General features: G+C 32.1%; 3 protein-coding genes across 6 annotated transcripts; all 3 read left to right on the forward strand.

Annotated features, from left to right (window-relative positions):
• The first annotated feature begins 875 nt into the window (after window positions 1-875).
• Window positions 876-2448, forward strand: LOC7464028 (protein RADIALIS-like 2). The gene is made up of 2 exons (XM_002313758.4): window positions 876-1318; window positions 2059-2448. Exons 1-2 carry the CDS (start codon window positions 1060-1062, stop codon window positions 2061-2063), a joined length of 264 nt encoding a protein of 87 aa, XP_002313794.1. The 5' UTR covers window positions 876-1059; the 3' UTR covers window positions 2064-2448.
• A 7417-nt stretch (window positions 2449-9865) lies between these two features.
• LOC7464027 (3-ketoacyl-CoA synthase 4) lies at window positions 9866-11989 on the forward strand. The gene has a single exon (XM_002313757.4). It carries the CDS (start codon window positions 10176-10178, stop codon window positions 11706-11708), a length of 1533 nt encoding a protein of 510 aa, XP_002313793.1. The 5' UTR covers window positions 9866-10175; the 3' UTR covers window positions 11709-11989.
• Window positions 11990-19852: 7863 nt separating this feature from the next.
• Window positions 19853-21913, forward strand: LOC18102139 (uncharacterized). 4 transcript variants are annotated; one of them, XM_052455948.1, is made up of 4 exons: window positions 19853-20552; window positions 20939-21034; window positions 21284-21351; window positions 21589-21913. In XM_052455948.1, the coding sequence occupies exons 1-4, from the start codon at window positions 19863-19865 to the stop codon at window positions 21722-21724; spliced, it is 990 nt and encodes a 329-aa protein (XP_052311908.1). In that variant the 5' UTR covers window positions 19853-19862; the 3' UTR covers window positions 21725-21913. The 4 variants fall into 4 exon arrangements, with proteins under 4 accessions (XP_052311908.1, XP_006379242.1, XP_052311909.1 ...); XM_006379180.3 differs by having other exon boundaries at window positions 20942-21034; XM_052455949.1 differs by lacking the exon at window positions 21284-21351.
• The last annotated feature ends 4695 nt before the right edge of the window (window positions 21914-26608 follow it).

The following is a 26608-nucleotide window of genomic DNA, read 5'->3' on the forward strand; positions in this document are numbered from 1 at the left end:
AAAATCCTTTCTGAAAGGAAAAAAAAAACACGGGGTTGTGGTGCACACGTGAAGGTTAAAATTATAAGGTCTGGTTATGGTTTTAGCTTGGACCACCTAACTGATCAGAGCCCTCTGTGCAGTTGAAGCAGAGAAAAAAACAGCAAAGGAGTAATAATCTGCATAAAATCTCAACAAGTGCAGAATCCTATACCCAGGGATTTCTACTTCGTTGTTTTTACCAATGAAATTTATCTTTGAAGGTTCCAACTCAATACAATTTCTTACATGGAGTTGGTCCGGTTGTTGAAGCTCGATCACCGTACGTGCCAAGAGAGTCAGGGTTGCAGCTTTTATGGCACTACTTAAAAAGGCATCCCAAGCTTTAGCTCTCCTGAAGTTGCTGTAATGGAAACGGGGGTATTTCGGAGGCAATATGCCATTCTAGAAGTTTGATATGGCTTCCCTGCCGACCACTCATTTTATGTATCAAAAAGCACTTAATAAAGTTACCCTGTGTCCCGAGGAGATAAGAAAGTTAACTGAACTAAGCCAAGTGAATGTTGACGGAACTAAGTTAATTTACAAATATGGAAGGATTGGTTCTATTTGTTTTGGTAATTACTAGTGTTTGCTTTTTTTAGTATATGAATTTAAGACAGATAAGGATTTAGGCCGGTTTAAGTTATTAAAACTATAGAAAATATAAACTGTGTTGTTAATTAAGTGAAGATACTGATTCTCCTACATTGTTGTTCTGATTCATATTTTGTGGTTCCTAAGGAGACAAATCATTAAAAATTCTACTGCATTTGCAAGATTTCTTTTCTACCCTACCCCACCTCATCACCCCCTCCGCTCCACCTCTGCCTATAAAGACCAGGCACTGCCACCTCTATTGCACATATCTTCTCCTTGACTTGAAATCTCTTATCTTTAACTTCACCACCCTTCTCATCAATCATCCTTTGCCCTCGCAGCAAGCCTCTCCATAACCATACACAACAACCTTTCATAGTCTCTTTCTCTCTTTATTTACTTGTCTAGCTAATTTCTCACAGCAAAACACCATTCAAACAAATGGCATCAAGCTCAATGTCCTCTCGCGGTTCGGGCTCGTGGACTGTTCAGCAGAACAAAGCCTTTGAAAGGGCTTTGGCTGTGTATGACAGAGACACGCCCGATCGCTGGTACAATGTAGCCAGGGCAGTCGGTGGAAAAACCGCAGAAGAAGTGAAAAGGCACTATGAACTGCTTGTGGAGGATGTGAAGCATATTGAGTCGGGCCATGTTCCCTTCCCTAATTACAGGACTACCGGGGCAAATGGCCACGCAAGAGGTATAGCAGTTATAAGTCTCACTCCTTCACCTAAATAATAACCAAGATAAAATCACAGTCACACATGCATATTTAGCTACCTAACTATATGGTCACTTACAAGACTTGACTTTATAGCTAACCATATCATGCCACAATTAAAGGTAGCTAAATCTAATCAAGTGGGGTGTCATGGAGTCACTGCTACTGTCTAACTCTGTAACTTTACATGGATTTTCACAACTCTTTTTCTGTGGTGTGCTTTACAGACGGGATTGTTTAGTTTATTTATTTCTTGAGAGCCACATATTGACTCTCATATGGCAAAAACTGTGCATCTACAATCCAAACTAAAATCCAAGCTCTCATCAACAAGAATATGCCCTCGTGAAGACTGACTTTAAATGGCCCAAATAACATGCAGAGAGTTTAGTCCTATAAGAAAATAATAAGTTACGTGTTGTGGAAAATTATTGCAGATTAATTTTTTAATTTCCTTTTTTTTTTAACCCCACAAGTGCTTTTCACGTGGCTTCAATGAATAGTGATATTGACAACTAAATTATGAATTTAACAAGCAAACATATAGCTTTCAAACTTAAGAAGTTGCAGTTTAGTGGTATATCTCTTTCAGGAGTTTCAGCCACAGCAAAACATAATTTCTGAACCAAAAAAAAAAAAATCAAAAGAATAAATAATGAATAATAATAATAATAACTGATGACAAATATGTTGATCTTTTTTTTTTCCCCGACATGCAGGATGAAAAATACGAAGCTCCAGTAGTGAGCTAGCTCTGTGCACTTCATGTATGATGATCAGCAGCAATAAAGATTCACCGCTTTATGCTGCTCCTTTTCCTACCAGGGCCTCACTCATGAGCCAGCTCTATTTGTCATATATTAGTTAACTTGAAAAACTGGTTTTGATTGAAAGGATCAAAATCAGTGATTCTACTCTTGTATTCTTTTTCCCTTTCTTTTATATATTATTCTAGTTCTCATCTATTTTATGTTATTGCCGTGCTGCTAATATAAGCACATAATTAATGTATCAAGGAAGGCATCTTGAATCTTTTTATGATTCTAATCCCTTAATTTCCGATGTTCCTAAGTTTCCAAGCAATGAAATATATTTATTCTGTGCTCTTACTGTGAGTGTTTTTCATGATCAGTGCTTGCATTTACTCTTCTTGTACTATATGGACGAAAGATTGAGATCTAAATTAACTGAATACAGGATCTAATGGCCCTAACTCTAATTCTTGCATAATTGGGGGACTCAATATAAAACCAACCAATAAAATAAAGATAATACGAGAATGAGAGCTGCGGACTTGTCGTGTCAAGAGGCCTGGAGCACATAGAGAAGAGGGGTAGCAAATGAAGAGGCGGTAGAGTTACCTACTTTAAAAAATGCTTTGCATCTTTTCATGTTTTGATATTTCCTAGCCCATAGCAATTAAAAAAACAGCTTCTTTAATAGATAACGGAGAGACATGTCAAGGGCATTAGAAGTTGAAGAGACGAATAATAATAATTAAAAAAAATGCTGATTTTGTGGAATATAAATATAAAAATGTCTTGGCAAGCCTACCACTAGTATATATTCGTGATTTTCAGCTGAAGCGTGGTAATATTGTACTTGGTATATTTGCAGAATTTATCCAGATTGATATCGGATTCTGCTGCCTGGTCGAAGTATAGAAAAATCCACATGATGTAGATTATGGCATGTACGTACCTTTAGAATATTTGGCTAGCTCGACTAGGAATCCGATGCCTGCTAAGACAGTTAATCAAATGAAGAACAAGAAGAAATGATCATAAATTCCTGTAAGGACCGATGTGTACCCTTATTAGCGACAAATTATTTTAAGGTAATCGCCGTATTGGCTCATTAAACTCTGGATCTTTCTTTTTTTGGAAGAAGGAACTCTGGATCTTTCTAGTTATACAGTAGTACCATTGTTTTTAAGCATTGAGAACATGATTAATTAACTATTAATTTAATCTTGCAAAAAGCAGTCCTATACAGCCAGGCTCGATAAAAACAAGGCAACTGTGTGCTCAATATATGCCGCACTTGCTGTTTTTACTCATATAATGCCAAATAAGTTCTCGATTTAATTTTACTGCTTCAAGAAATGATTCTAAGCCAAGTCTCGAAGATGATTTGCCATATTTTTAGGCCTAAGCTAAGACTTTAATTAGAAGGTTAATGGTAGGACTGTTTGCCATCTTTGGACAAGAACGAGCAATATCAAGGTTTGATGTTAGGTTGGTTCGTTCAACAACTTTCTCAGTGTACGAGACGCATGTGCCCTGTAGCTTATAAGGCATTGTGTCTATATTTATGTTGGGGTTTAAGAATTTGTTTATTTTTATATTTTAAAAGTATTTTTAAAAAAAATTATATTTTATATTTTTAATTAATTTTTTTATGTTTTCAAATCGTTTTGATATATTAATGTTAAAAATAATATTTTTTAAAAAATATATGTTATTTTAATATATATCTTAATAAAAAACACTTCAAAAAACAATTACCGTCTAAAATTCTAGTTTCATCCCAGTACATTGTTTTTCCTGTGAAGGAAAAGCAGTCCGGTTAGAAAATGGATTTTATTTTCTACATTATCATGTCACTTCAGTTCAAGTCTTAAAACAAGATGCAAGAAACAAATTAATTTCTCATGAACAGTCTATGCGTATATGTATAGATAGATATACGTATGTATGTTGTATGTATACGACCTACTTAAAATTCTGTCATAAAATAACTTATTAATGGTTCTGGGAGTTATTTTAGCTTGATAGTGCCAATAGATTCATATATAGACCTGGTGGGTTAGGCCTTGGAAGTGACTATACTAATTGTGATGAGCCATTGGGGCGATAATACATGGTTTTGGATCAATTTTGACAAGATAAAAAATCATGAAGTTCATGGATTTGATGCTCAGTTCCTCGCTTCATGCCCAATAGAAAACCATCTGAAGATGGCTTCAAATTCGAGTTGGCACATGTTTGCTTGCTAATGGGATACTGACAAACAGAGAGAACCAGCCCCGCTACAGAAAAATGGAGCTAGGCCAGGCGTAGTATTGCCAGAAAGAAGTTCCATTTATTGCAGAGTACCATTACAGTACCTATTCCTGCCTGGTACTTGTAAAGTGATGCCCGTAAGAATGTTGAGAGCCAAAGAATGGCTTTTGGATGGGCGATTTGTGTAAGAAACGTGCTGGAAAGCTGATCGGCGAGCTTGCATACGGCTATTTATTTCTTTGGTTGGTGGTTTGCCAGATTAAATGTGAAGGTCCTCTATCTTCTCTTCATGAAAAGCCCGGTGAATTGCCTGACCGTTGGTCATGTTGAGATGTCGTTACCCAAGACTCTGTCCAGAATTATAAATGAATCAGTAAAACTTTTAAAATTTAAATGTATAATTAAAAAAATAATTATCATGCTATCCAAATAAAATAAAAGAAAAAAAATACTAATTTAAATATAAATCTAAAAAATTTAGAGAAAAAACAATAAAAAATCCTTAATTTAAAAAAATTAATTAGAAAGAAATTTAAAAGAAAATAAAAAAGTAAATGCCAGACATTATTAGGTTTGGTAATCCAGGCCAGCTCGCCTGGCTTATTTGGGGGGGCCGCGTGATTGTGCCCTTAATTTTTTTTGTTTCCAACTTGTCGTCCGCCCCAAATTATTTTGAAAAAAAATTAGACAATACATTGTCTGATTTACCCAGATTCCGACCATTTTAGTGGCTAGAAATTAGGGTTTAAGTTTTTTACCCAAAAACTCATTTTCAATCTGTTTTTGACTCAAAATACCTGTAAAACACCTTAGAAACCGTGATAAACCTATTTATGGTATCAAAAAACCACCCAAAAAACCAAAATCAACCCAAACTCGGATATATTTTTCCACGACTTTAAAGGTAAAAAATGTAACAAGTTGAACTTTCCTCGTCAAATGAAATCATTCGATAATTTGGTGGCCTAAATTGGTATCAATAACACTTTTCTCTCTCTATTACTGAAATTCGGGGACCCCTCTCTCTCTCATCTCTCAATCAGGGACTAAAAAAATAAAATTTTGTACCAAAATTAAATTGGAAAAATATTGAGGTACTCAAATTGTGTGATTTGCGAGATTTTTAAAGTGTAAGGATCAAAGTGCATCCTTTGCAAAACTTATAGCATGCCATCCATGTTTGATGTCTTTTTCATTTTGGTCTCTTTTTTTTCAATCTTATTTTTTTTTATAAGAAATCAAAATCAATTAGTCTTCAATTAGGATTAAATCACCAAAAAAAAAATTTGAGAATTAAATTAAAAAAAAACATAAAATTTTGTATTGTTAATCTAATAATATATGATGAGATGAATAATAGAACCTTTCAAAAAAAAAACTCATTTTTTTTAAGAGTAATTCTTAATGTTACACCAAGGCCGAGAGTAAATTTAAACGCGAACCAACGGCCCAACGACCACAAAACTAGACAGGAAACTTGCCAGTGAAATGCATCCTGCGGTGTGGATTTAAAAGACGAGGACGAGCATCAGACACTTAGCAAAACCACACTCATTCCATTACTTTATGATACCAAAACTTGTTCAATTAGAAAACAAAGAAGAAAATTGTCAGCTGGCAATTAGCAATCAATCGTTGAACATAAAAGTGGGAATTAAAGTTCTTGATATGTTTCGTCAAACAATCCCTGTGCTCTTCCATAGATGCATGAATGAACTCATCAAAGCGATCCTTCAAATCCTCCGAAAACATGCCATCATCATCAAAGTGTGGGCAGGATCCATGGAAAGTTTTTCACTTTCAAAATTTTCAAAAACTTCGGTGCAAATGCAGCCGCTCGAAGTCAAGGCGCTGTATAATTCAGGCCCCTGATAATTAAATTTGGTTTCAGCCCAGCTCAAACATTATCGTACAAAAAAGGTGAAGGATTGATTGGGCGTGCGCCCTTCCAGATATTTGTTTGGGCTGAGTCTCCCCATTAAAAAGGTCTTATATTAGTTCAGAGATAAAAACGACCACATTTTATATAATACACTAGATATTTAACACTTTTTCGCCGGTTATAATTTTATTTTTTTTGTAAAAAAATCAGCTATATAGGTTATTTTAATTTTTTTACATAAAAAATTTAAAATATAAATTAAAATGCGAATGAAAAAATCTAATTAAATAAATTAATAATCATTTATTTAAATAAACAAAAACAAATCATTAAAAATAATTAAAACATTAGAAAAATTAAGAAATAAGTGTAAATCAAGATATTTAATTATACAAAATTAGACATTTATCCTATTGTGTTTATTAGACCTGTTTATTTAAATCAATAAAAATATAAACACAAGTGAAACTAATTAAATAAACTTACACTCTAAAAAAATATCACACAAAGTTAAACATATCAAAAAATTATTTAAATTTAATATTTTTTAATTTTGAAAAAATAAGTTCATTTGTTAAAAACAAAGAAAAAATATAGATTAATTAGAATAATATCTTCAAGAATCAAATATAACAAAACAATTAAAAAAATAGTTTTTATTCGAAAAGGACCCAGAAAAACCCGTGACTTGGATCATGAAACTAGGTTAAACTTATAAAAATAATTACAAAATTAGTTTTTTTTAGAAAAAGAAACTAATGTATAAGATCGTAAAAGAAAATAATTAAAAAAAAATATCGAATAATATTAACTTTTCAAACTTATAATCCGGGTTATTAAATTAAAAGCATTACAGATAGAAAAATACAAAATTCAAACCCTAACAAACCAAATATCAAATAAAAAATATATATATATAAACTACATCAACAAAATCTAAAAATTAAAATTAAAAGAATGATAGGTAAAATAGGCACACGGCGGAGTTTACAGAATCCTTTCCACTCTGTCAGCAGCGTAAAAGCCAGCTCGTCATCCACTCCTCAGCCTGTCCATTCAGTGTCTTGATGTCTCCTGATTGGTCTGTGCAGAACTTCCCCGGAATTTGGCAGTTTCTTTGCCTCTGGTATATCCATCAAGACAATGTTTGGTACTTTACTATTATATGCTTTTTAAAATATATATTTTTTTGTTTGAAACTATATAAAAAAAACTAATTTTTACCACAAGCGATTTTCAATAACGGGGAGGCGTGATCGTGAATGGAAATCATAACACGTGGATTTCGTTTATAGAAAAATATGGAAAATAACGGTGCTATAGTTTGACCTTTCATGGTTTGATTGAGTCTCCATTTTCCATCCATGCCCTAAAATTGTAACAGAACAGTTCAATAATTGCTTGCAATGACGGCAGCAAATCCTCGTTTTTGGGATTTCTTCTACGCTAAGAGTGTGTTTGGTATTGCGGTAGCTGTTATGGTTGTGCTTTGAAAAAAATTGTTTTATAAAAAATACTTTTAGTTGAGGTTGGTTTGAAAAAAATAGGTGTTTGGTTAAAACCATGGTTGAAATTGAGGTTGAAGAAAAAGTAGTTTAATGTGTTTGGTTAAAAATGCTTTTGAAATTGAGGTTATAAAATAATTTAAAAAAATATATATTAATATTGATGGTTTTAAATTTAAATATTGTAGAATTAATTACTCCTATTACATCATGAAATAAAAAATACTTTTTATTATTTCATTAAACTATTTATAATTTCATTACGTACAAAATTCATCCGATAAGAATTACAGTTTTCATAATTTTTTTAGCGTAGATAAATATTATCAGGTATAAAATTGATATTACAATGCAAGTGAATTTAATTAATTCATTTTATACTAGTGTTTTTTTTTAAAAAACAAATGTTAAAAAAATTAACACACTGAAAAAAAAAAAGGAATTTCACGTGAACAGTGCAATTCGCACTGTTCACATGCTCCACTGTTCAGTGAACAGTGGAGGCATGATACACTGTTCAATGAACAGTGTAGCATGGTTGTTCTCAAAGAGCCGCGCAAAAAAGCAGCATTTTTCTGCTTTCAAATTGTCTGCGTTTCGCACGCAATTCATTGTGGGACCCATACACAGTGAACAACTTTTTTTCCTTAACCAAACACTGAGCCAGTGCGTTTTTGAAGAAACGCAACCTCTACCTCGTTGCCAAACGGGCTCTAAATGTTTGGTTGTGTATATGTGTGCTACTATTTAATATATATGTAACAATTTATAAGTGATATACTTGTATATGGGTGATTTATAGAATTATTACATTGAATAATATTTGTAATAATATATGTAGCTTTTCATTAAAGAAAAAGGATTTGAACTCATAAATTTCTTGAAGAGGAAGGGTATCAATGTCAGTTTAATTACAATATAACAAGTATAATTAGATTATTCACCCGTGTTATGCAACAGATTGAATCATTTTTTTAATGTAGAAAAAAAATATTTAATTATTGAAAAACAAAATATTTTAACTAATTTTTAGTAAAAAGATTAAACTATATGATGGTTGACCCAATGTAACTCGATCCACTTGACATGTCTAAGTGCAATCTAAACAACTAGTAAAAAGATAGTTTGACTTAAAAAATTCAAGATATATTTTTTAAGAAAAAAAAATATTGAGACATAAATATATTGGATCGAACCGGATTAACAAAGCAAATCTGTTACCTGGGTCATAAAACCACGATGACCCAATATAAAACAAATCAAAATAAACTACGAAGTTTAATCTTCAATCAATCCAATATTTAAGGATAAAAAAATAAGATAAAAAGTTAATTTGTTAAACTCACAATCTGTTACCAAAATAATCTTATAGAAAGTAAGTTGAAATAAATATGAAGCATAATTCTTAATCAATCCAATATTGAATAATGAAATTAAAAAATAATAATTACAAAAATGATACAAATAAAATAATCCGAGTCAACACGAGTTAACTCGCCAAACTCACGACACAGGTCATGAGACCGTGATAACCTCATAGAAAATAAATTAAAAAAATGACTTGAATCGGCTAGTTAACCTACCAAGCTCACATCACCAATCCATTAGACCGAGATAACCCTACAAAAAGCAAATTAAAACAAATTATACAACTCAATTCCTAATCAAACTATAGTTTGATGGTGAAATTGAAAAAAAAATATATAGAAAAAGGACATAATAAAACAATACGAGTCTACTTAGATTAACCAGCAAAACTCGCGTTATGACATATAACCCTATAGAACTTAAACCGAAATAAGTCATGAAGCTTGATTTTTAATCCACCCAGTATTAAATGATAAAATTAAAAAAAAACAATAATTTTTTAAAAAAAACTTGGTTCAACCAAGCTAACTCATCAAATTCATAACACGGGTCATGAGATTAAAATGATATCATGAAAAATAAATCATAATAAATAATAAAACATAATACCTAATACATTGAAGAATAAAATTAAAAAATATAAAAATATAGAGATCAATTGCTAAATATGAATTAAATTTGACTACTTCTAACTCGAAAGAAAAAGAAGAATGCCTTTTGTTTCTTCATTTTCACATAATCTGCCAAAGTCAACGGCATCATCTTTGAACCTGCCCCCCCCTAAGAAAAAACAGATTCAGGAAATCAAAATACAGATTTCATGTATCATTATCAGCAATTATCAAGTCAAAATCTACGCAGTCTTTAATAATTGTTACTGGGTCGGGGCCGTTTTGCAGTTACATCGTTACCTAACAACCTTCATTTCTTTTTCTTTATTGCTTCTCAAAGATCCGTATTGTAAACGGACATTCATTTCTTACACACCATAATAGTCACTTACTCTGTTTTTTAGTCTTATATTCACCATTCAAGAAACCCAAAAGAACCTATCTTGAAAACTTAGAGAAGACAATATGAACAACCAACGGGAATCCGAATCCACCACTACCAATGGAGTCCAGATCCGACAATCAAGAAGATTGCCAGATTTCTTGCATAGTGTGAATCTTAAGCATGTCAAGCTCGGTTATCATTATTTGATAACTCATTTGTTGACTCTTTGTTTGGTCCCTTTAATGGCTTTTGTTATTTTTCAAGCTTTTCAATTGAACCCAAATGACATTCACCAACTTTGGCTTCATCTTCAGTATAATCTTGTTAGTGTCATTATTTGTTCTGCTTTTCTTGTTTTTGGAGCCACGGTTTATATTATGACCAGGCCCAGATCCCTTTTTCTTGTTGATTATGCTTGTTACAAGCCTCCATCAAACTTACAAGTCAAATTTGAGCAATTCATGGAGCATTCAAGTCTGACTGGTGATTTTGATGATTCTTCGTTGGAATTTCAAAGGAAGATTTTGGAAAGATCAGGTCTTGGTGAAGAAACTTATGTCCCTGAAGCTATGCATTATATTCCACCAAGACCATCAATGGCAGCAGCTAGAGAAGAGGCACAGCAGGTGATGTTTGGTGCACTGGATGTTTTATTTGCAAATACTAATATCAAGCCTAAAGATATTGGTATTCTTGTTGTGAATTGTAGTTTGTTTAATCCTACACCCTCGTTATCTGCAATGATTGTTAACAAGTATAAATTGAGAGGGAATATTAGATCTTTTAATCTTGGGGGAATGGGGTGTAGTGCTGGGGTTATTGCTGTTGACCTTGCTAAAGATATGTTGCAAGTTCATAGGAATACTTATGCTGTTGTTGTAAGTACTGAGAACATTACACAGAATTGGTATTTTGGGAACAAGAAGTCAATGTTGATACCGAATTGCTTGTTTAGAGTCGGAGGTTCTGCTGTTTTGTTGTCAAATAAAGCTAAAGATAAGAGAAGAGCCAAGTATAAGCTTGTTCATGTGGTTAGAACTCATAAAGGAGCTGATGACAAGGCGTTCAAGTGTGTCTATCAGGAGCAGGATGATGCTGGGAAAACAGGGGTTTCTTTGTCAAAAGAGCTCATGGCAATTGCTGGTGGTGCACTTAAGACTAATATCACAACCTTGGGTCCTTTGGTTCTTCCCATCAGTGAGCAACTTTTGTTCTTTTCAACTTTAGTTGCTAAGAAATTGTTCAATGCAAAAGTGAAGCCGTACATCCCTGATTTTAAGCTTGCGTTCGATCATTTCTGTATTCATGCCGGGGGTAGAGCCGTGATTGATGAGCTTGAGAAGAATCTGCAGCTTTTGCCTATTCATGTTGAAGCTTCCAGGATGACTCTTCATCGGTTTGGTAACACTTCGTCAAGCTCAATTTGGTACGAGTTGGCTTACACTGAGGCAAAGGAAAGAGTACGGAGGGGGGACCGTATTTGGCAGATTGCTTTTGGCAGTGGTTTCAAGTGCAACAGTGCAATTTGGGAGGCTCTGAGGCATATTAAGCCATCTTCTAATAATCCATGGCAGGATTGCATTGACAGGTATCCAGTGCAGATAGTCATGTAGCTTGCCAACAACTTGGTTATAGATTCTTAATTTGGAGGAGTTACCTTGATAGACAGACAAGGGAATCACTCTACTATTTTTTCTTCTTTTTGTTAATTTATTGGGTCAGGTCATGTGTGAGGAATGTAGTCATAACATTATGGAGTCTTTTCTAGTGTTCTTGTACTTCGTCTTAGTTCTTGTACTTCAATGCTTTGATGGATTTTGTTCTGAATGTAGTCAAAACATTATGTAGTGTTTGGTTTGATTTAAAGGCATATAAAATCCTAACTTTAGATGAACTTGTTTATCTAGTTTTTTTTTCATCCCCCTTTTTTCTTAGAATTCAAGACCCATATTCAGAAGAAGTTGTAGCTTGCAACAAGATTTATACATACAATTCCATTCCGTCGAACTCATTTCTAGTTTCTCAAGCATAACCATAAGAAAACAAGGTTGAGGGAACATACAGGGAGCTTCATTTGCTCATGGTCTCCTGATACTTGCTTTCAAACCTCACTTTCTGTGCAAATCTTATTGCCACCACGCAGTTCGAGTCTTCCGAACATTGCATAGCAAGCTTGACGTTTTGGATGCGAATTCTGTGCCGCCCGTGAAGACATGATCTCTAATACAGAACGAAATTTAGTTTCATCCTAGTATCGGTTGCTTCTTAAGTTTTTTTTTTGCTTGTTTCATGCCCCCCTATTTTCCTTAAAACAGAAAATTGCAATTCCAAATACGTGTACTTTAATTCTCCTCAATTATCTTTTTGAATTTATCATTTCCCCCCTTGTTAAGTAGTGTTACCAGACTTTCTCAGGCTGTTTGGTTTTTGGCTTTGAACCGGATGAAATCGCAATGTGTTTTCCCAGCACCGATGAGTTTTGATATAGTTTTCCCTTTCTTTCGTTATCTATCAGGATTCCACAGTGTTAATGATCTATGAAAGTCTTGTGCGTCTAATTCATAGATCTGTAGCACAGAACTATGCTTGAAACTTGAACTACAATTTTACAAATTAGGTAACACTTACAACTACGAACTTTCCTAGCTGTTTCTGAAAAGTGATGATTCATCATTCATGGAAGCATTTCTTTGTGTTTGATGCTGTTTTCTTACACATTTCACTATCTTGGACATCTTCCTAGCTTGGAGTGAAACGGATCAATGTATGTGTCATGCGCAATAACTAGTGAACTTTCCTAGCTTGATTGATTGATAGCTTTTCCATGACAAGTATTCCTATACATTGCAGAATCTTGGCTTCCCTTTATTAACACGTACACGGTGGTCTGATTTCCAAAATACTGGAGAATAATATTGGTTAAACAATTAACATCCTTTCCAAGTGGGAAATACAGAAAGCTCGGCAGGTTTCTTCAATCTGTGTTTGAGACAGTGAGCCTATTATTCTAGATTGACCAGGAAAGTTGGAATGCTTTCCTTCAAAAACTAACAAATTCCACAGTTAATCATAGTTGCGACCACTTGATTGCAATTCTTGAAAGAAGTAAGTCCAGGATGGTACTCACATCAATGTATAGGAACAGAACATTCATCTTATAACAAGGGGTGATGCTTGAAAACAAATTAAATCAATCTTGATGATGCCCCACTTTGCAAGTTTACTATCAAATCCAAAACTTTTGAAAGGAATACGAAACAGGTTTTTGATTTGCTCACGAGTCACTAGCAGCAGGCCATGTGAAGACTAATCTGTCACAATAGCACCTTGATGTGTCAGCTTTTACAATTTCTTTAACCAGTGATGCTATTTCAGAAGAAATTGAAAATGACAAGGGTAGATGATGAGAAATATTTACTGTGAATGAGATATAGACAATAATAAAAAAAAAATTTCTGAAAGGAACAAATCCTTGTGTAAGTTTCTGCGTTTTTCTAGTTAGAAATTTTGCGGACTACTGTTCTTCTCAAAGTGTACTGGAAGATAACTTTTATATGTTTTGGAACTAAATTTAACAAGTCTAAACAATTATTAAAAACCTAAAAACTCATGGTTTCCGGCGATATATGTAATATATGTAAACTCAATTTCTATGAGTTTAGCTTTGAGGAAGATGTCAACCCTCATGGATTCTGTCTAAAAAAAATAATCTAGTTCTCGTGGACTTATTCTAGAGAAAGAACTCAGTCATTATAGTTACTGATCAAACACATCTTAGATCTTATTTTTCCTACACTCTTAGATATATAAAAATTCTTTTTAAAATTCTATCATATTTCTATATTGTTAATATTTTTGTAAGAGATATTTATCCCTCATTAACGTATTTGTAACGGCAAAATGACTTTTTAGCTCCCCCACTACATAAAAAGACAAGATTTATGAGTTATAAATATTTTATGAATCTTTCAAACCTCATGTTCACAATTTATATTCTCTAAGTATTTATACTTTAATTCTCATAGTATTTATCATATAAAACCAAGAACAAACACTTTTATTTTTGAAATTTAAAGCTCATTTTCTCATTTATTCCGGTTCCTTACTAAAAATTCATTAACTTTATCATTTGAGGGTCCCTAAACCCCACTAAAAAGAAATGTTTTGTAGGTGTTGGGTTTTTATCACACTATTCTCCAAGTGATGGACTTGATCTATTTTAGGGGTGATCAAAAAAACTGAAAACCGATCAAACCAAAAAAACTGGAAAAAAAAATAACCAAAAAAACCGAACAGTGAAAAAAAACCGATTAAAATTTTGAAAAAATAGACTGGTTCGGTTCGGTTTTATAAACCTAAAACTGAAAAACTCGAACCAAACTAAAAAAAACAGAAAAAAAAAATCAAGCTAAAATTAAGTTAAACTGAAAAAACCAAGCCAAATTGAATAGAGAATGCAGGTCACTTGGTGGAATTGGAGTGCCCCTCGGCCTACAATAGGACACTCACGCAAATTCTTGCTTCTTTGTACGAAGATGGGAAGCAAAAATAGTGGAACTCATCCTCTCAGGTTAAAAAATGATGACAATCCACTAGATGCAAAAACAAAATATGATGCCCCATAGAATAACACAAAAGCAAGAAGAGACTTATGAAGAGAGAGAGGGGCAGAGGATTTTTATTATTATTATTAATGTAGATGTCTGAGTCAGCTTACGCGTACTTCGACTAATCCCACAGATCCTGAAGTTAACAACCAAGTAAATCTCCGGTGACCATCATGTTAACAACCATATGGTTTGAACTTTAAATCACAGAAGAAACAAATCTCTTGATCCTAAATTTTTATTATTGGGTCACCTACTGAACCACTGGCTAGAGGATTTTTAGTGTGGGCGTTCAAAGAGAGAGAGAACTGGGTCTTTTATTTTTATTTTTATTTTTCTGATCAATTTTATTTTTCTAGCACATATATTTAAGCTGGGCTATAAAACAAATAAAAAAATCAGTGGCCCAGGCCCAACCCTCCGGTTCCGCCGCTGGCTGAAGCTCTAAATTCGAGTCTAGTTATAAATTTTGATCATGTTCTAACATGGTTTGTAACTTAAATATCTACGAGCAACCACAGTACGCAATATTTGTTTTATGATTTTAGCAGTACATTATTCTTAGGCCTCTATTCATAAATGTATAAAACAGTACATATATTCAACTTTAAAAGGTAATAAACCGGTAACATTGACACGTGCATGGCAAAAAAAAAATTATTTTTTTAAAGTACTTTTCATTTATAAATACATTAAAATAATATTTTTTATTTTTTAAAAATTACTTTTGATATCATCGCATCAAAATGATATAAAAACACTAAAAAAATATTAATAATAAAAAAAAATATTCAAATTTTAAAATGTTAATGTTAAAAATAATTTTTTAAAAATAAAAAAAATTATTTTAATATATTTTTAAATAAAAACAACTTCCAAAAAAAAAACTCTAACCCACCTCGTACCTCCACACGTTTTAAAGACCTCTGAAACAAATTTTTCTCACTTTTCGTACAGTGATGCACCAGCTGTTTAGTGTCCTTCATTAATTACGGGGACCTCCCATGTGATTAACTCCAATTATTAAAATACGGTTAATGTGACCATCAAATAGGTGGTTAGGTGCAGGGGCGGCAAGTAGGGGCCCGGGCCTGCTTGCAAACTTGCCAAACAGGTCTGCCTTTTAGTTTTTATTTTTGTGTTTGTTCTGTGTTCTAGGTAGTTGCATTCCATGTATGTTTCCTTTCATTGACCAAGATACACACACACACACAAATTATTTTACAAGTTATTTATAATAATTTTACTTTATTTTTATGTAAAAATAAAATAAAAATAACATGGCAAAATTTGACTGATAGAATTTTTTTTATTTTAAAAAAGTGGCCTTATTAACAGTAATTAAATGTAACTTTACTTTTGATTTTTTATTTACTCTTGATCGACGTGAAAAGAAAAAAATATAAGGTCATTACCTTGTGTAGCCCTAATATAAATCTTGCAGCCGATAAAAACACAAATCATGAGTAAAAATTTTCTACAAAAAAATTGAAGCAGAGCCACCAATTAATTTAACTTTCATCAAATAAAATAAGGTAAATTAAATTTAAATCTATTTTTTATTTTATTTTGAGATGTTTGTTAATAATTTGATGAGGTTTTTTTATAATTCTACTATTTTTGCTTATTTGTTTTCTCAAATCTGCTAGTTCTACCAATTGTTTTTTGAATTCTTGTTAAGGTGAAATAAAACAAGGTAAATTAAATTTAAATCTATTTTTTGTTTTATTTTGAGATGTTTGTTAATAATTTGATGAGGTTTTTTTTATAATTCTATCATTTTTGCTCATTTTTTTTCTCAAATCTGCTAGTTCTACCAATTGTTTTTTGAATTCTTGTTATGGTGATTTTTTTTTCTAATTAATTAGATATATTTTATTGGTTTGTTTTGATTATACTTAGATTTTTTTTATGTTTTGTTTTAAGCAGAGCCACCAAAATTATCAATTTTTTCTTAAGATATATGTTTTGATTTTAGAACATGTCATCCAATCATGTACCCAATCATCCAAAGTTAAAGAACATGTCATCGATTGCTGATTTATGTCAAGGATTGGTTGAAACAGAAAAATCAACAATTTATTCGCTAGTTGACAGCTTGATTCGACTTATTTTGACTCTTCTTGTTTCGACAACAACTACCGAACGAGCTTTTTCAGCGATAAAGATTGTTAAAACAAGACTTTGCAATCGGATGGAGGATGATTTTCTTGTAAATTATTTGATTGTCTATATAGAAAAAGAAATTGTTGAAAGATTCACAATTGATATGATAATCGATGATTTTTATTTTATAAAAGAACGACGAGCACAATTAAAATAAAATATATAAGAATCATTCTTTATTATTTTTTGCTTTATTTCAAAGTTTATCTAACATAAATAATGCTTCGTTTTAGCTAATGTTTATTATATACTTTGTATGTTTATATTTGATAGATATAAAGACCAACAACATTAAAGTGATGGATACATTATGAAGATGAAATTAACTTCATTACTTTGACTCAATTTGATATTGCTCCAAACCTTTTACATTATAATAAGGTCATTATATATTTGTAATAAGTTATTTGAATAAAACTAAATTATACAAGTTTTATTTTACAACTCATGTATAATACATTAAAACAAATATTATATCTTATTATATTAATTTTGCCCCCCCCTAATAAATAATTTTAGCTCCGTCCCTGGTTAGGTGGTAATAATTTGAGATTAAAAGGTTTGTATTTTTTATGGTTTCAAGTTCAAACAATGTTATTATTAATATTGATGGCTACTGGAGGCTTACCTGATTGTTAACTTCAGGACCTATAAAAATTAATTAAGGTGCACACAAGTTGGCTTAGAGCCCATATCAATTATGAGCATTCACATATCTTATGCATTCTTTATAAGTGCATGTATATGCGAGATATGGCATAATATGGTTAGCATGGACCTTCATTTTTAAATTAAGAAGTGTGATACGTCATTTATTAAATGATATTTATGATCTAGCTTAGTATATAAGCGTTGACCAAGTTTATGTCCCTAGATAAAATGTCCCTAGATAAAAGCATGCTTATTTCTTGTACCAAATCTTTTTTTTTTAAATAAAATAAAAGAACATATCTTTTAGGTAACAAGAGCAAGATATTTCAAACTTACAATCCGTTAAACTCTAAATTCAAGCTCAATCAAGAATTTAAGCTCAATCAAGAAATTCAACACCTAACAAATTATTAAATCACAAAATAAAATCAAACTAAAATAACTTTTAAAGTTGAAAAAATTGATAGGAAAAAAAAATCAATAACGATGAAATCGAAAAACAAAATAAATTATATAAATCATTTTAAATAAAATAAAGAGGAATTAAATTAAATACATGAAAAAAATCACATGGTGAAATTGAAAAACAAATCTAATTCTATAAATTATTTCAAATAAAAAATACTAATAAAAAACTAGGAACCAAATCTGGAGAAAAAAAAGCTAAGAGAAGGGTTGTATTGAATTTTTTAAGAACCAAATTTAAAGGATAAAAAAATTCACAGGGGATTAAATTGAAAACAATTTTTTTATAAATTATTAAAAAAAAAATTTAAAGACCAGTTATCAAATCTGATAACAAAACTAATTAAAGGGATGCATTGAATTTTTTAAAGGAACAAAACGCTTTCCTAGTATGAGAGAGAGAAAAAAACACTCGTTCACAACGATCCACATGCGCAAATAAAACACGCGCCGCCTGATCAGGATGGGATCGTCAAGAGGATTCCACCACTGCCTTGAAAGCTATCTTTTAGCCACGTAAATTAGCCGCACACACCATCACAAACTTTTTGGACCCCCGGCGCGTCTCTAGATTAATTATTTAAATAATATATTGTATCCAGATGTAACAACTCTTTTCTCAATTATATAATTACCCAAAAAATTAATATTTTTTTTTTGGGTTTCAGAGGTAAGTTCTATAATTCAGTATGCAATTAAATATGAAATGCCAAAAATATCCTCAAGGATTGTTATATGCTATTTTGCTTTTAAGTGCAGTACAAAAAATATGTGAAGACTAATTTGTCTCAATTAGCTCAGCAATGCCAAGTCAACCATCATGGAAAGATAAAAATATCCTAAAAGCAATAATTTTTAGTTTTGCCACAAAATGTATAAATATCATAATATTGTTCCATTTAATTTTATCAATTGTTTCATTGCATGACATGTTCTTCATTCTTCATTCTAAATTACTAAATTATGATTTTATCCTTCCAGAGAAAACTTATTTTTCTCTCTATAACTCTTTGTATAATAATTGTTTTTATATTTAAAAGATAGAAAATCACAAAATAAAATGGAAATGAAAGTTTCATTCAAGAATAAAAAAGCAATATCGTAATTTATTAGTATAGAGCAACCCCACATCATTCAATGACATCGTAATTGATGCAAGTTGGATGGAAATACTTTATTGATAATCTTGAAAAAATCAGTATAATATAAAGTATTATTTTCTTGATTGAAAAATAGATAAAAATAAATATAATTAAATCGGTATTGATGCCAAACACATCATCATGCTGATGGAGACGTGTGTTAAATTTTCGCTTTGTTGTTGTATATCAAATCTAAATAAATAACGTTAATTAAATCTGTTTAATTTCATAAATTATTTAAAATAAAAATAATAATAATAAAAAATTATTATTAAATTTGATAAATAAAAAATTTTAATTAAAAAAATAATAAGAGAAAAACAAAAAATAATCCTAAAAATGAGGATCGAAGTTAATATAAAAATTAAATTAAATTAAATTTTAAGTGGTGAAATTAAAAAAAAAATTCAAAACAAAATGTACAGCAATTAAAAGTTTGAGGATCAAATTTATTATAATCAACAAATAATATGATATTTTAAAATTTTTTAAAATTTTTAAAAAGTATTTTCCACCCAAAATAAAAAGAAAATATTTTTCTAAAAACTAAACCAAATTTTTTTTAGACTTGAAAATTTTTTTCTTAACTAATTTTTCTAATAATAAACAAATACAAAAAGAAATATTTAAAATAACTTTTAAAAAGTAATTTTCTATCTAACCAACTACCCATCATAAATTGTCATTCATGAATGACAGCAATATATACTATTACAGATCAACAACATGTCATTCAATGAAAACAAATAACACGACTCCTGTGGTTATCATTCATACAAGGTTTGGAAGAGCCTACCTTTCTAGAGAAGGAGAGATGGTGAACACTTTGTCATTGTACAAGCCCTTGTTGCAAGGCTTAATGAAGCTAGCTGGGGTCACACCCCGAGCAGTAGAGATCGAGCCAGGGACAGTCATCCATTTCTGGATCCCGAGTGAAACCACTACCACGAATAAACCTGCAGTGGTGTTTCTTCATGGTTTTGGTTGTGATGGGATTTTGACATGGCAATTTCAGGCGCTAGCTTTGGCCAAGAAATACGCAGTTTATGTTCCCGATCTCCTCTTCTTTGGAGATTCAATCACCGATAAAACTGAACGGTCACCGGCTTTTCAAGCAGAATGCATGGCTAAGGGTCTAAGGAAGCTTCGCGTCGAGAAGTGCACCTTGGTTGGATTGAGCTATGGAGGGATTGTTGGTTTCAGGATGGCTGAGATGTTCCCTAATTTGGTTGATTCAATGGTGATAACTTGTTCAGTTATGGCCTTGACTGAGTCCATCACTTGTGCTGGCCTGCAAAGAATTGGCTTCTCATCGTGGGCAGATTATTTGATTCCTGAAACTGTCGAGGGCGTGAAGAAACTGCTAGAAGTTGCTTTCTACAAGCTGCCATGGATACCTGATTTTGTCTACAGACACATTTTGGAGGTAAGCTTCGTTAGCTAAACTATCACACTGTACATCCCATTTTTAATTTTAATTTTCTCCTCGATTCATGGTGTTTGTACACAAATCATGACACCGAATCTCCCAGTCTAATCAATCCTTCCTACTTGTTTAGAATTAGCATGCAAGTACCCAGACATCAATGCTCCAACTATCAAATCCTTCTATCTTAGCAAGCAACCACATATTGGCAAAGCAGTGCTAGATTTGACTTCACAGTCGAGAGGAGCAATTCATGAATATAGTAGTTCCCCGTCAAACGGGGATCTTCAGTTGACAAGTAGAATATTTCTACATATCATTAATGGAAGTCATATTTAAACTTTCGGAATTGATTTTTGACCGTAATAAATTCTTGACATGGGTAGCAGGCCTTGTATTTCGACCACAAGAAGGAGAGGCATGAACTTTTAGAGGCGTCAATTGTGAAGGACAAGGATTTCACTGTCCCTCGTTTTACCCAGGTCAGAAAGGAACTAACATAAAGATTGTTATTACTAAACTTGCTAGTCCAGATTAATGGGATTTAACCTGTAACCGACAGCATGGAAGATGCTCTTTATTTTGTCACATATATACTTTCACTTGTTCAAATATGAGAGTCGAAGTTGATCGTTTTACACAGGCCTTAATTGTATTGCAGCCATTCCATTCTTCCTCAAAGTTCTAACTAGTTCGGGAAATTTTTTCTTTATTTATGATTCCAAGTGCAGAGGATATATCTCTTGGGGGGAGGGGATGACATAATTTTCGACAAGGAAGAAGTTCGCAACTTGAAAGAGTACGTCTAATTGGATATTGTATTCATTCAGGAATGATATTACCAAATCGTAAATTAGATTCAGTGAAAACTCACAAAGGATACCGTAGAGGCGTAGAACACACCAACTTTCGAGGAAGAATTGCATCTACCCCAATTAATAATTATACAAATATTACCGATTAAATAAATAGATTTAATGAGCTTTTATGTTGTTCATCATTAGTAATGTTACGGTACTTGAAACTGTGATCACAGGCTACTAGAAGGCAAAGCAACGGTGCACTGCATAGAGAGGGCAGGTCACTTGGTGGAATTGGAGTGCCCCTTGGCCTACAATAGGACACTCAAGCAAATTCTTGCTTCTTTGTACGAAGATGGGAAGGAAAAATAGTGGAACTCATCCTCTCAGGTTTTGGCCATTGTTGTTTGTATTAGTTTGTCTTCAGTATGATCATAAGCAATTGTGCCTAATCAAGCTGTGTTGTGAATTTTCCGACGTGCTAATTTTCTGTTTCATGATACCGGCCAGCCTCCTCAAGTCAAATGAAATCTCATCTCATCTGACCGATTTGTGAAATCAGTATCACTGCGTTTAATGTGATGATTGTTTTTTAAAATGTTTTTATCTCAAAAATATATTAAAATAATATTATTTTATTTTTTAAAAATTATTTTTAACATCAACATATTAAAATAATTTGAAATCATAAAAAATATTAATTTAAAATAAAAAATTAAAAAAAATATAATTTTTTCAAAAATATTTTAGGAATGCAAAACTTATTCTACTTTTTTATTCATTTACCATGTTAAAAAAATAGCATGGTGAAAAAATAAATGAACAGAGAACAAATTCTAACAACTCCGCAAACTCTCATTCGATATTTATTATTCTCTTTCACAAGGATTAATCCAAGAATCTAATTTCTTACAATTGTGTATGTTAAAGTATGGTTTAGAACCGAAAATAGTGCTTCTAATACCAAGAATATTTGCGTTAATAAATTCAGTTAGCGGAATTTCTGTTGCAACAATTGTTTATTATGGGGAACAAAACAACTTATAGGAACTTAATTGAGGTAGGATGGAAGACTGGAGCAAGAACGTGTTTCTTTTGATGTCTTAATATTAAATATATTTTTTAAAAAATAATAAATTATTATTATAATATATTTTTAAATAAAAAATACTTAATAAAATAGAAAATCAATTAGATAATAGAATCATTGAATTTCTAGTTAGACCCTGTCGAGTCTACATACAATCTAAAACATTTTTTAAAGACAACTCTATATTTTACTAATATTTGTCTCAAATATTCAAGTAATAATCTCTAAAGAGGTGGTTCGAATGATAAAGTTCCGAAGACGGACAAACTCAAGGTTCCCTTTACTCTCCATTTACCGCGCGCCACCACACAAACCTGAAACCCCGGCCGTATCTTCTCCACCTCCACTCTATCTCAAGCTTGGCAGCACTGAGATCACCATCAAAATCCAAAAAAAAAACTTAAATCTAATGGTGGATGGCCTTGATTAAAAGAATTCAAAATTAGGAACAACAAAGATCAAGACCACAAATTGATGAAGCGGGCAACCTTAATTCTACTTAAATTCACAAAAACTTAATCAAAATTAAAAATTGATGACAATCCACTAGATGCAAAAACAAAATATGATGCCAATAGAATAACGTAAAAGCAAGAAGAGACTTACGAAGAGAGAGAGAGAGAGGGGCAGAGGATTTTTTTTTTTTTTAGTTTAATGTGGGTGTCCGGGCCAGTTTGCGCGCACCTCGACTAATCCCACGGGCCCTGAAGTTAACGACCATGTAAGCCTCCAGTGGCCATCATATGAGCAACCACAGGACTCGAACCTGAAACTACAGAGAAAGCAAACCTTTTGATCCCAAGCTTTTATCACTGGACCACCACCTAGATGGTTGGGGCAAAGAATTTTTAGTGTAGGCGTTCGAAGAGAGAGAGAACTGGGTGTTTTATTTTTTATTTTTCTGATCAATTTTTTTTTTCTAGCACGTATATTTAAGCTGGGCTATAAAACAAATAAAAAAATCAGTGGCCCAGGCCCAACCCTCCGGTTCCGCTGCTGGCTGAAGCTATAAATTCGAGTCTAGTTATAAATATTGATCATGTTCTAACATGGTTTGTAACTTAAAAATATCTACGAGTAGCCACAGGACGCAATATTTGTTTAATGATTTTAGCAGTACATTATTCTTAGGCCACTATTCATAAATGTATCAAACAGTACATCTATTCAACTTTAAAAGGTAATAAACCGGTAACATTGACACGGCAAAAAAAAAATTATTTTTTCAAAGTACTTTTTGAATGAGTCAATTGAATTTTTTACTGGCTTTTATTTTTTTACCTTAAAATATATTAAGATAATTTTTTTTTATTTTTTAAAATTTAATTATGATATTAATATATTAAAAAAAATTTAAAAAAATAAATAATTTGTAAAGCACGCCACGCTGCTTAAGGAATTCGACATTTGTGACCTAAAAGTTGAAATTTTCTGTCAGCAAGAGCTGCTGCATAATTTGATCAAGACCTGCCGTGATTTAACAACCGCAGTCGGAAACACGCATCACATGCAAAATACGTTATAAACTGGTTAGCATGGACCTTCATTTTTAAATTAAGAAGTGTGGTACGTCGTTTATTAAATGATATTTATGATCTAGCTTATTATATAAGTGTTGACCAAGTTTATGTCCCTAGATAAAAGCATGCTTATTGCTTATACCAAATCTTTTTTAAAAATAAAATAACATATCTTTTAGATAAAAAAAAGTAAGATTCAACTGCATTTATATTTTAAAATCATAACTCGTTAAGCTTTAAACTCGAGCTAAAATAAGAAGTTCAACACCTAACAAATTTAATATTAAAAAAAATTAATATTGAAGAATGCAATCACAAACTAAAATAACTTTTAAAGTTAAAAAAATTGATAGGAAAAAAAACTCAAGGAGAATGAAATTGAAAAGTGAACTAATTATTTAAACCATTTTAAACAAAATAAAAAGAAATTAAAATAATAGGAACCGAATTAAACACATGAGAAAATCCATGGGGTGAAATTGAAAATAAAAAATTAATTCTATGAATTATTTCAAATAAAACAAATAGTAATAAAAAACAATGAACCAAATCGAGGAAAAAAAACTAACAGAAGGGTTGCATTGAATTTTTTAAGGATCAAATTTAAAAGATAAAAAATTTCACAGGGTATGAAATTGAAAATAATTTTTTTTATTAATTATTTCAAAAATTAAATAAATTAAAGACCAATGACTAAATCTGATGACAAAACTAATTAAAGGGTTGCATTGAATATTTTTAAGGGACAACACACTTTTCTATGACGAGAGAAAAAAAACAAACGATCGTTCACAGTGATCCAAAGGTGCAGAAAAAACACGCGCCGCCTGATAAGTAGGGATCGTTAAAAGGATTCCATCACCGCCTTGAAAGCTACCTTCGAGCCCCATAAATTAGCCACATAAGCCACCACAAAATTTTTGGACCCCTTGCACCCTCTAGGTTAATTATTATATTATTGCAACAACTCCTCTTTGAATTCGATAATTATAAAAAAAAAAACTAGTTTTTTTTTTTTTGAATTCCAGGGTAAGTTTTTAGAATTCATTTGTTTACGCGGCTACCGCAGCATTTTAAGTTAAGTAAAAAACAGAATTTACTGTTCATGGGCCCTATTGATTACTGCGTTTGCAACGTAGGGGGAGAAGAAGCAACTTTTACAGCACAGTAACAAGAGGCGCACAACTTTCCTCTTCCAGTAACCAGAGGCGCGCAACTTTTTCTTCTTCTGCACTTCCATGTCTCCACTGTTCATGTGAACAGTGGAGAAATGGAAGTGTAGAAGAAGAAGAAGGAGAATGAGGGGCTGGGGAAAACAGGGAAAAAGTAGCTAGCTTTGTCACCCAACTCCAGCATACAGACACGGAGGAACAGAACAGAGGAATAGCATGAGAGGAGGAGCAGAACAGAGGAATAGTTAGAAAAGTGCTCGACTTTCATCTTCATTCCCTCCCGCTTTGCTTTTATCAACATTACACTGTTCAAGTGAATTTTAATTCACTTGAACAGTGTAGCAACACGCGTGTTGCTTTGCCTAGCGGGGTCACTGGCTTGGGCCAGTGACCGGCTGGGCTGGCTAGGTTTAGCCCAGTCCATATGGGTCGGACCGGGTCCAGTCCATATGGGTCGGACCGGGTCCGGTCCAAACCTAAATTTATTGACTTGGGTCCGTCCCAAACCTAAATGCATTGAACCGGGTGAATTAATTCATGGGTTATTGTTCTATTTATGTGAACCGTGTTTATTGAACCGCGTCCGACCCAAAAAAATTTAATTTTTTTAAAATTGTGTTTTACTCGAAAAACTAGTGTTTAATATTATTTAATAACACTATATAAATTGGAAGGAGATTGCATGATGACGTAACATTTGTGGAATTTGATCGCAATTCCAATTTTATTTCTGATGATATTTTACCTGATTTTGTTGCACGCTCAAAAAACCATGAAAATTGTAGTCCTTATCGGATGAATTTCATACGTGATGAAATTGTAGATAAGTTAATGGAACAATTAAAAATATTTGATATAAAATATGATTTATTTAATGATATAATAGTGATAGTTAAATCTATAATATTTAAATTAAAAACCATCAATATTAATATATATTAATTATTTTATAACCTCAATTTAAAAAGTATTTTTTTAACCAAACACATTAAACTACTTTCTGTTCAACCTCAATTTTAATCACAGTTTTAACCAAACATGTATTTTTCCAAACCAACTTCAACTAAAATTACTTTTTATAAAACAATTTTATTTTAAATTATAACCATAACAGCTACCACAGTATCAAAATTACTCTAAATCTAGTGCAGGAAATGTGTGAAGACTAATCTGTCTCAATTAGTCCAGCAATGCCACGTGAACCATCATGAAAAGATAAAAATATCGTAAAAGCAATAATTTTCAGTTTTGCCACAAATCGCATAAATATCATAATATTGTTCCAATGCACGGTGATTAGAGTAAAAGCTTACCGTCAAAGTACGAAGACTTTTATTTTTTTTAATTTACTTTAAGATTTTAATGGTAAGAAAGCGACCGCAACAAGTGAAAATCCCCTTTTACATTAGATTTAGGTACGGAGGATGTCTCCAACTTCCACTTTCAACACCATGACTTGGTTTTCAAAGTGGCT

The sequence above is a fragment of the Populus trichocarpa genome, chromosome 9 (assembly GCF_000002775.5).
Source record: "Populus trichocarpa isolate Nisqually-1 chromosome 9, P.trichocarpa_v4.1, whole genome shotgun sequence".
Taxonomy (NCBI): domain Eukaryota; kingdom Viridiplantae; phylum Streptophyta; class Magnoliopsida; order Malpighiales; family Salicaceae; genus Populus; species Populus trichocarpa.